This window comes from Suncus etruscus (genome assembly GCF_024139225.1).
Source record: "Suncus etruscus isolate mSunEtr1 chromosome X unlocalized genomic scaffold, mSunEtr1.pri.cur SUPER_X_unloc_2, whole genome shotgun sequence".
In the NCBI taxonomy this organism is placed as follows: domain Eukaryota; kingdom Metazoa; phylum Chordata; class Mammalia; order Eulipotyphla; family Soricidae; genus Suncus; species Suncus etruscus.
In genome coordinates this window covers 146742-157801 of record NW_026060315.1, presented here as the reverse complement: position 1 = coordinate 157801, position 11060 = coordinate 146742, and the positions used below count along the sequence as shown (strand labels likewise).

General features: G+C 54.3%; 1 protein-coding gene and 1 long non-coding RNA gene across 3 annotated transcripts; both read right to left on the bottom strand.

Annotated features, from left to right (window-relative positions):
• Window positions 1-336: 336 nt before the first annotated feature.
• AKAP17A (A-kinase anchoring protein 17A) lies at window positions 337-7490 on the bottom strand. The gene is made up of 5 exons (XM_049767800.1): window positions 6708-7490; window positions 4275-4423; window positions 3043-3277; window positions 1194-2152; window positions 337-379 (listed from the first exon to the last, which is right to left on the bottom strand). The coding sequence occupies exons 1-5, from the start codon at window positions 7476-7478 to the stop codon at window positions 337-339; spliced, it is 2157 nt and encodes a 718-aa protein (XP_049623757.1). The 5' UTR covers window positions 7479-7490.
• A 531-nt stretch (window positions 7491-8021) lies between these two features.
• LOC126000578 (uncharacterized) lies at window positions 8022-10796 on the bottom strand. Of its 2 annotated transcripts, none has more exons than XR_007492806.1 (3): window positions 10780-10796; window positions 8976-9038; window positions 8022-8083 (listed from the first exon to the last, which is right to left on the bottom strand). It is a non-coding gene; the product is annotated as an uncharacterized LOC126000578 (long non-coding RNA). The 2 variants fall into 2 exon arrangements; XR_007492807.1 differs by lacking the exon at window positions 10780-10796 and adding an exon at window positions 9560-9576.
• Window positions 10797-11060: the final 264 nt, after the last annotated feature.

Genomic DNA, 11060 nt, shown 5'->3' with positions numbered 1-11060 from the left:
TTACTGTGTCTCTCAGCTCCTGGGGTCCAGTGAGGGTCCTTCCTGCCTTTTCCAGTTTGGGGGGGGGGTCTAGGGAGGGTCCTTCCTGCCTCTCCCAGTGTGAGGGTCCAGGGAAGGTCCTTCTTGCTTGTTTTGGGGGTCCAGGGAGGGTCCTTCCTGCCTTTCCCAGTTTTGGGGGTCTAGGGAGGGTCCTTCTTGCCTCTCCCAATTTGGGGGTCCAAGGAGGGTCATTCCTGCCTGTCCCAACCTCCAGGGGTCCAGATATGTCTGTAAGAAGGGGATTAGGGGAGCGCAGTGAGAAAATTGGCACCCGCTTTTTATCTCCTTCATCCTCAGCTAGCTGTGCGTCACCGGGGATTTAAACACCACCTCCCGGCCCCTGGGGAAATGACACATCCAGAGATTTAGGTCTGGGGACTCTGGCTTTTTCCCGGGCGCAAAAAAAAAAAATAAATAAAAAAGAGGCCATAGGACCCCGCCAGACGCATAAGCACAGACATAAGGGGACGAGGCGGAGGGGTCACTGGAAAAGGGGTTTATTGGATCATACAAACGCAAACCGGAGAGAAACAAACAGGCGCCTCCTTTCCCAACTCACGCCACGGGGAGACAGATATTGTCGTTTTTTGCGTGTTGTCGTGCTTTTCTATTCTTTTAATTTTTCTCCCCCTCAGGGAGAAAAAAAAAGGGGGGGACCACTCGTTGGAAGCAACGAACCATTATAAAAATCCAGCGAGAGTCTGCGTCCCCGGAGCCTGGGTGAAACCTTCCGAGTAAAAATAATTTAGGGGGAAAAAAAAAAAACCAAAACAAAACAAAACAAGTTTCTTAAAAAGAAAACCTTAAACACGCAATAACCTGGCCTAGTGGAGAGAAAGAGAGAGACAGACAGAGAGAGAGAGAGAGACAGAAAAAGAGAGAGAAGAGTGTGTTACCTCCTCCTCCCATTTATCCATCCATCCATCCATCTTCTTCTAAGAAATATGCCTCCTTTGTGCCCAGCTCACCCCTATAAAATAATTTTGGGGTGACACGCAGGTAGGGGCCGGGGAGGTCCAGAGAGCGGTGCGCCCTGCTCCGGGCCGGACTTGCATCGAATTCTTTCCACGTTTGAAAAGCTTTTGGATCCAGAGTTCCGAGGATGAAGAAGAGGCGGAGGGCGCGTCCTGGGGGGTCCGCGGGGCGAAGATCACCTGTTCCAGGCGCTGCGGTGCCGACTCGGCGTGCCGGAGCGCGAGCGCGAGCGGCCTCCCCGGCGGTGGCGGCTTCGCTTGCGGCCGTGCTCCCGGCTGCGGGACCGGCGGGCCCGTGGACGCTCGGGGCTCCGGGACCGGCGGGCCCTGGACCCGGTGGTGGTGGTGGACGCGGGGGGCTCGGGGCTGGTGCTCCGCCGCCGTGGGGTGTTCCCACCTCCTCCTCCTCCTCCTCCTGCACCTGCTGCTGATGCTCCACCGCTGCCTCGCTGCCTGGATCTCTTCTTGCGGGCACGACGCTCGGAGCGCGCCTCCTCCCGGCTGGCCGCCCGGTGTGGCCGGCTGCTGCGGTCCCGGCGAGGCTCGTCGGCACCTGCCCGGGCCCCTCGGGCTCCGCCGGCCCCGCTGCTCGGTTCCCGGTTGCACTTGTCGTGCTCGGAGCGCGCGTCTTTGCAGGGGGCTGTGGCACCTGTGGCCGGCGGCGCGCCCTTGGGGGGCTGCGCGTTGGGTGCGATGCAGGCCAGCACCGAGGGGCCCCGCTTCTCCGGGGAAGGGTCCCCGGCCAGGGTGCCGTTGAGGCCGGCTGCTGGAGCCTGGGACGGAGCCGGCGCCGAAGCCGGGGCGGTGGCCAGGGAGTCGCCACCGAGGGCGGACACGCTCTGCAGGATGTCCAGGACGGGTTGCAGCAGGTCTGCGTGCGAGGTGGCGGTGGCGGCAGCGGCGGCGACGGGGCCGGGTCCAGATGTGGGTGCGGATCCCGGGGGGTCCCCGGCCCGCTTGTTGAGCAGGATGCTAAGCAGGCGGCCCCGGAGCTCGCGTTCCCGCCGCTGCAGGCCGAGGGCCCGCTCCTTCTCCTCCTCGACGCGCCGGAGCTCGGCCGCTTGCACCCGCCGCCGCTCCTCCAGCTGCCGCCGCCGCTGCTGTTCTTCGCGCCGCTCTTGCTCCAGCTGTTTGGCCGCCTGCGGGGTCGAGAAGGGACGGGGGTTACGGGGGGGGGTCTGGTCTGCGGATCTGCGGGGACCACTGCGAAAGGGGGAGGCCCGGACTAGCTCAGGGAAAGCGAAGAGGGCGAAGAGGGATGGGTGACTGTCCCCCAAGGCTGCGGTATAGAATGGATCCAGACACCCCAAAATGACGCGGATCTAGCCTATATCTGGGTCCCCGATGCCACGGGTCAAGAGTAAATTTGGGGGCCCGGAGAGAGAGCACAGCGGCGTTTGCCTCGCAAGCAGCCGATCCAGGACCCAAGGTGGTGGGTTCGAATCCCGGCGTCCCATAGGGTCCCCCGTGCCTGCCAGGAGCTATTTCTGAGCAGACAGCCAGGAGGAACCCCTGAGCACCGCCGGGTGTGCCCCCCCCCAAACAAAAAACAAAAAACAAAAACAAAAAAACGGGGAGTCAATTCAGGGGGGCCGGAGAGACAGCACGGAGGTAGGGCCTGGTGGTTCGAATCCCTTACGGCATCCCAGAGGGTCGTCCCCCCCCCCCCCCGAGCCTGCCGGGAGAGATTTCTGAGCGCAGAACCAGGAGGAACCCCCTGAGCGCCGCCGGGTGGGACCCCAAAAACCCAAAGAAGGAAAAAAACAAAGAAAGACTAAATTCGGATTCTTATAGCCACAGGTATAGACTGGGTCCAGATCCCCAATGCTGCGGATATAGATTGAATCCAGAATATCGATATTCTGAGTCCAGCCTGGATTCGGGGCCCCGGGCCTGAGCAGCCCAACATCCCCGGGACCCGCACGGCTGTGTCTGGACCACAGGGACCGTCCAACGGGCCTGACCCCGCGCTCCGGGGTCCCTGAGAGGCAGCCCAAAGGGGTCCCGGGGTGGGGGGCCAGGGGCTTACCTTGGCGCGGCTGAGGAGCTCGGCCACGAGGCGCAGCGACTGCAGGTTGCGCTGTGCCAGCAGCAGCTTGCGCTCCTCCAGGCGGATCTTGTCCTGCAGCTGCTCCTGCGCCTGCAGCTTCTGCAGCTGCTTCTGGCTGCGCCGCACGTCGCGCTCCCGGTGCCGCTGCTCCCGCCGCCGCAGCTTCTCCTCCCGCTTGCGCTCCCGCAGCTGTTCTTCCAGCTCCTTCTGCTTCCTGCGGGGACCACGGGGGGGCCGGTCAGGGGGGGGGCCGGGACGAAGGAGGAGTCCGGCCTCCTGACAGAGACACACACAGACACACACACACACACACAGACACACACACAGACACACAGACACACACACACACGTCCTACCTCTCCTGACAGACACACAGACACACACACACAGACACACACACACAGGCACACAGACACACACACACACAGACACACACAGACATACACACAGACACACACACACGCGTCCTACCTCTCCTGACAGACACACACACAGACACACACAGACACACACACGCGTCCTACCTCTCCTGACAGACACACAGACACACACACAGACACACACACACGCGTCGTACCTCTCCTGACAGACACACAGACACACACACAGACACACACAGACACACACACACAGACACACACACAGACACACAGACACACACACACGCGTCCTACCTCTCCTGACAGACACACAGACATATACAGACACACACACACACACGCGTCCTACCTCTCCTGACAGACACACAGACACACACACAGACACACACACAGACACAGACACACACACAGACATACACACAGACACACACACGCGTCCTACCTCTCCTGACAGACACACAGACACACACACAGACACACAGACACATACACAGACACACACACACAGACACACACACACGCGTCCTACCTCTCCTGACAGACACACAGACACACAGACACACAGACACACACAGACACACACAGACACACAGACACACACACAGACACACAGACACACACACAGACACACAGACACACACACGCGTCCTACCTCTCCTGACAGACACACAGACACACACACAGACACACACACATGCGTCCTACCTCTCCTGACAGACACACACACACAGACACACACACACACAGACACACAAGACACACACACACGTGCGTCCTACCTCTCCTGACAGACACACAGACACACAGACACACACACACATGTGTCTGTACCTCTCCTCGGCCCGCTGCCGCTCCTCGGCCTCCTTCTCGCGCCGCTTCTGCTCCTCTCGCTGCTGTTCCAGCTCCTGCAACTTCTGCCGCTCCAGCTGCCGCTTCTTGATGGACGCGTCGCTCAGGTGCTTGGTCGAGTCGAACGTGACCTGCGGTGGTGGGGCGCACGGGGGAGCCGAGCGGGTCAGGGCGGGACTGTGCGTCTCGCCGTCTCCCCGTCTATCCCATCTGCCGGTCCCTCCTTCCGCCACCTGCCCGTCCTGTCCCTCTCTCCTTCGTCCCGTTCCCCGCCCGTCCATCGGCTCCTCCCTCGGTCCTCTCCGTCTGTTGTCCTTCACCTCTGTGAATGTCCATTCCTCATTCCTCCCTCTCCTCTCTCCATCTCACCCTCCCTCCTTCCGCCATCTGTCTGTCCTGTCCCTCCGTCCTTCCTCTTTCCCTCTCCCTCCATCCATTCACCCCCACCCAACTATCCATCAATCCATCAATCTATCTATCCATCCATCCAAACATCCATCCATCCATCAATCCATCCTAGTATCCCTCCTATCTATCCATCCATCCATTCACCCACCCACTTATCTATCCACCTATCTATTCATCCATCCATTCATCCACCCATTCACCTATCTATCCACCTACCCATCTAATCTAGCCATCTATTCATCCATCCATCCATCCATTCACCCACCCACCTATCTATCCATTCATCCAACCACTCATCCATCCATTAACCCACCAATCAATCTATCTATCCATCCACCTACCTATCCATCCATCCACCCACCTACCTAGCCAATCTTTCCATCCAGTCATCCACTCACCTATGCAACCATCTATCCATCTATGCATCCATTCTTCCATCCATTCACCCACCCATCCATCCACCTATCTATCCATCCATCCAACTAGTCATCCATCCATCCACCTATCTATCCACCCATCCACCCATCTATCTATCTATCCACCCACCTATGTATCCATCCATCCATTCACCCACCCATCCATCCACCTATCTATCATCTACCCACCTATCTACCCATCTATCTATCAATCTATCTTCCCATCCATCCATTCAACCACCCATCCATCCACCTATCTATCTACCATCTACCCACCTATCTACCCATCCATCTCTCTATCTATGTATCATCTATCCATCCATTCACCTATCGACCCACCTACCCACTCATCCATTCACCCAATCACCCATTTCTATCTCATCTCTCTACCTATCACCTATCCATCCACCCACCCACCCATTCATCCATCCACCTATCCATCCATCCATCTATCCATCTATCCATCTATCCATCTATCCATCTATCCATCTATCTATCTATCTATCTATCTATCTATCTATCTATCTATCTATCTATCTATCTATCTGTCTGTCTATTCATCCATTCATCCACCCACCCATCCATCTATCTATCCATCTACCTATCTATCTATTCATCCATCTACCTACCCACCCACCCATCCATCTATCCATTTATCTATCTATCCATCCACCCACCCATCCATCTATCCATCTACCTATCTATTCATCCATCTACCTACCCACCCACCCATCCATCTATCCATTTATCTATCTATCCATCCACCCACACACCCATCTATCCATCTATCTATCTATCCATCCATCCACCCACCCACCCATCTATCTATCCATCTAGCCATCCATCCATCTACCTGTCTGTCTATTCATCCACCCACCTATCTATCTATCTATCTATCTATCTATCTATCTATCTATCTGTCTGTCTGTCTGTCTATCTATCATCCATCCATTTACCTGTCTGTCTGTCTGTCTATTCATCCATCCACCCACCCACCCACCCACCCATTCTTCCAGCCACCCATCTATCCATCCATCCACCCACCCATCCACCCATCTATGCAGCTACCCACTCATCCATCCATCCATCCACCCACCCATTCATCCATCCACCTATCTAGGTATCTATCCACCCACCTATCTATCTATCTATCTATCTATCTATCTATCTATCTATCTATCTATCTATCTATCTATTCACCCATCCATCCATCTACCCACCCACCCATCTATCTATCCATCCATCTACCAATCTATCTATTCATCCATCCACCCACCCATCCACCCACCCATCTATCCATCTATCTATCTATCATCTATCTATCCATCCATCCACCCACCCACCCATCCATCCACCCACCCATCCATCTACCTACCTATGTGTCTATTCATCCATCCACCCACCAACTCACCATCCATCTATCCATCTATTTATCATCTATCTATCCATCCACCCACCCACCCATCTACCTATCCACCCACCCATCTATCTATCTATCTATCCACCTATCTATCTATTCATCCACCCACCCACCCACCCACCATCCCGTCCTCCCTTCCCCCTTCCCCGTCCTTCCCTCCGTCCACCGCACCTTGATGTTGCAGGCCACGGCCTTGCCGTCCTCGCCTTTGAACATGAGCTTCATGCCCCGCAGGGCGCTCATGGCCTGGATGAAGCCGGCGTACTCCCGGTACTGGACGTAGGCCTCGAAGTTGAGGTGGCCGCCGAAGCTGAAGGTGTGGAAGTTGCGGCCCGTCATCTCCTCGCGGTAGGGGTCCAGCATGGGGATGTCCACGTGGCGGATGGCGCCGAAGCGCTCGAAGACCCGCACCAGCACCTCCTCGCTGGGCTTCTCGGCCGCGCCGGGCCCCGCGTCGCGCCGGGCGAACCACTTGCAGGGCAGGCCCTCGAGGTGGACGGTGTCCGGCCGCTCGCCGGGCAGCGTCTCGTTCATGTCCTGGGCGTCGCGGAAGAAGGAGTCCCAGTCGTGGCGCGAGGGGAAGTCCAGCTTGAACTCAGCGGCCCGCACCCGCAGGATGTCGGAGAAGCCGCTGAGCTTGATGCTCTTGCCGTCCAGGCAGGCCAGGAAGGCGGCCACCAGGCTCTTGTTCTCCACCTCGCCCTCGAAGCGGATGAACTCCATGGTGCTCTTGGCGATGCGCAGCGTGGAGAACTGGTGGTGCTGGACCATGGCCTTGAGGCGCTCCATGACCTCCCAGTTGGAGATGGACTTGCCCGGCTGCTTGAGCTGCGGCAGCGCCACGCTGATGCTCATCTTCGTGATGGGCTTCAGGTAGAGGCCGTAGGCCGCGCACAGCTCCACCGCCTCCGACGTGTCGTGCACGATGGTGGCCGCGGCCATCGCGGGGCCTGCGCGGGGGAGAAAGGATGGGGGGGGACACGCGAGGGTTAGCGGGCGGAACTCAGGGCTGGGGAAAGGTAGACGGGGGCGGCCACGCGGGCGCACACACGAGGCCGAGGGAGGGTAGGATTCTCCTAGGGATGGGCACACAAACACACACAAGCACACAGACACACACACAAGCCTAAGGGAGGAGGATAAAATTGTCCTAGGGACAGACAGACAGACACACACACACACAAGCACACAGACACACACACAAGCCTAAGAGAGGAAGATAAAATTGTCCTAGGGACAGACAGACAGACACACACACACACACACACACATATAGACATAGACACAAGCCTAAGGGAGGAGGCTAAAATTGTCCTAGGGACGGACACACAAAGACACAGACACACAGACGGACACACAAGCCAAAGGGAGGATAAAATTGTCCTAGGGACAGACACACACACAAACACAGACACACATACAGACACACAAGCCTAAGGGAGGATAAAATTGTCCTAGGGATGGACACACACACAGACACAAATACACACACACAAGCCTAAGGGAGGATAAAATTCTCCTAGGGACGGACACACAAACACACAAGCCTAAAGGAGGAGGATAAAATTCCCCTAGGGACGGACACACAAACACACACACGCAAGCCTAAGGGAGGAGGATAAAATTCTTCTAGGGATGGACACACACACACACAAGCAGACAGACACACATACACACACACAAGCCTGAGAGGAGGATAAAATTGTCGTAGGGACGGACACACAAACACACAAGCACACACACAAGCCTAAGGGAGGATAAAATTCTCCTAGGGACGGACACACATACAAACATATACACATACAAACAAACACACACAAGCCTAAGGGAGGAGGATAAAATTGTCCTAGGGACAGACACACAAACACACAAGCACACAGACACACATACAGACACACAAGCCTACGGGAGGATAAAATTGTCCTAGGAACGGACACACATACAAACAGACACAAACACACCAGCCTAAGGGAGGAGGATAAAATTGTCCTAGGGACAGACACACAAACACACAGACACACACACAAGCCTAAGGTAGAAAAAATTCCCCTAGGGATGAACACACAACATACAGACACACATACAAGCCTAAGGGAGTATAAAATCTCCTAGGGATGGACACACATACAAACATACACACAAACACACACAAGCCTAAGGGAGGAGGATAAAATTGTCATAGGGACAGACACACAGACACACAAACACACAGACACACATACAGACACACACACAGGCCTAAGGGAGGATAAAATTCTCCTAGGGACGGACACACAAACGCACAGACACACAAGCCTAAGGGAGGAGGATAAAATTCTCCTATGGACGGACACACAAACACACAGACACACATACAAACACACACACACAAGCCTAAGGGAGGAGGATAAAATTGTCCTAGGGACAGACACACACACACACACAGACACACATACAGACATACACACAAGCCTAAGGGAAGATAAAATTCCCCTAGGGACGGACACACAAACACACACAAGACTACGGCTTAAGGCAGGATGGAATCCTCTGGACAGAAGAACACACATACACAACCTGACAACCCTACAACAGGACGAATCATCAGGATGGACAGACACTCACACAAAAACAGACACACAAGCCTAAGGGAGGATAAAATTCTCCTAGGGACGGACACACAAACACACAGACACATACAGACAACACAAACCTAAGGAAGGAGGATAAAATTCTCCTAGGGACGGACACACAAAACACACAAACACACAGACACACAAGCCTAAGGGAGGATAAAATTCTCCTAGGGACGGACACACAAACACACAGACACACATACAGACACACACAAGCCTAAGGGAGGAGGATAAAATTCTCCTAGGGACGGACACACAAACACACAGACACACATACAGACACACACACAAGCCTAAGGGAGGAGGATAAAATTGTCCTAGGGACGGACACACAAACGCACAAATACAGACACACACACAAGCCTAAGGGAGGATAAAATTCTCCTACGGATGGACACACACACACACAGACACACACACACAAGCCTAAGAGAGGAGGATAAAAATGTCCTAGGGACGGACACACAAACACACAGACACACATACAGACACATAAGCCTAATGGAGGAGGATAATATTGTCCAAGGGACGGACACACACACACAAACACACAAGCCTAAGGGAGGATAAAATTGGCCTAGGAACGAACACACATACAAACATATACACACAAGCCTAAGGGAGGAGGATAAAATTCTCCTAGGGACGGACACACAAACACACAGACACACATACAGACACACACAAGCCTAAGGGAGGAGGATAAAATTCTCCTAGGATGAACATACAAACACACAAACACAGACACACACAAGCCTAAGGGAAGATAAAATTCCGCTAGGGACGGACACACAAACACACAGACACACAGACACACACACAAGCCTAAGGGAGGATAAAATTCTCCTAGGGACGGACACACAAACACACAGACATACATACACACACACAAGCCTAAGAGAGAAGGATAAAATTCTCCTAGGGACGGACACAAAAACACACAGACACACATACACACACACAAGCCTAAGGGAGGAGGATAAAAATGTCCTAGGGACGGACACACAAACGCACAAGCACACAGACACAAACAGACACACACAAGCCTAAGGGAGGATAAAATTCCCCTAGGGACGGACACACAAACACACACACAAGATTACGGCTTAAGCAGGATGAAATTCTCTGGACAGATGGACACACACACACACACACACACACAACCTGACAACCCTACAACAGGATGAATCGTCAGGTTGCACAGACACACAAAACACACACACAAGCCTAAGGTAATTCAAATTCTCAGGGACGGACACACAAACACACACACAATATTAAGACTTAAGGCAGGATGGAATCCTCTGGACAGATGGACACACAAACACACAGACACACACACAACAAACTTAAGACAAGATGGAACCCTCCTCCAGGGACAAAGGGATGGATGGACACGGACACACACACACACACACACACACACACAACCAACTTAAGACAAGATGGAACCCTCCTCCAGGGACAAAGGGATGGATGGACATGGACACACACACACAACCAACTTAAGACAAGATGGAACCCTTCTCCAGGGACAAAGGGATGGACGGACAGATGGACGGACACACACACACTCACACAAGCCTAAGGTAGATCAAATTCTCCTAGGGACGGACACACAAACACACAGACACACACACACAAGATTAAGACTTAAGGCACGATGAAATCCTCTGGACAGATGGACACACAAACACACACAGACACACACACACAACAAACTTAAGACAAGATGGAACCCTCCTCCAGGGACAAAGGGATGGACGGACGACGGACACACACGGACACACACACACACACACACACACACACACACAAACATCCCAGGGATCTGTCAACCTCAGTTCTCTAGTCCGGGACCTCCCCCAAACCCCAATACTCATCGTGTCCCCCAAATCCTAGTTCTCCA

What these genes read in the sequence shown, in the direction of transcription:
- AKAP17A (XM_049767800.1), bottom strand. Translation starts at nt 7,478, where the DNA reads ATGGCCGCGGCCACCATCGTGCACGACACGTCGGAGGCGGTGGAGCTG. An exon ending in CCGTGGCCTGCAACATCAAG is followed by an intron (nt 4,424 to 6,707) that starts GTGCGGTGGACG and finishes CCACCACCGCAG; the next exon opens with GTCACGTTCGACTCGACCAA. An exon ending in AGCTCCTCAGCCGCGCCAAG is followed by an intron (nt 2,153 to 3,042) that starts GTAAGCCCCTGG and finishes TCGACCCCGCAG; the next exon opens with GCGGCCAAACAGCTGGAGCA.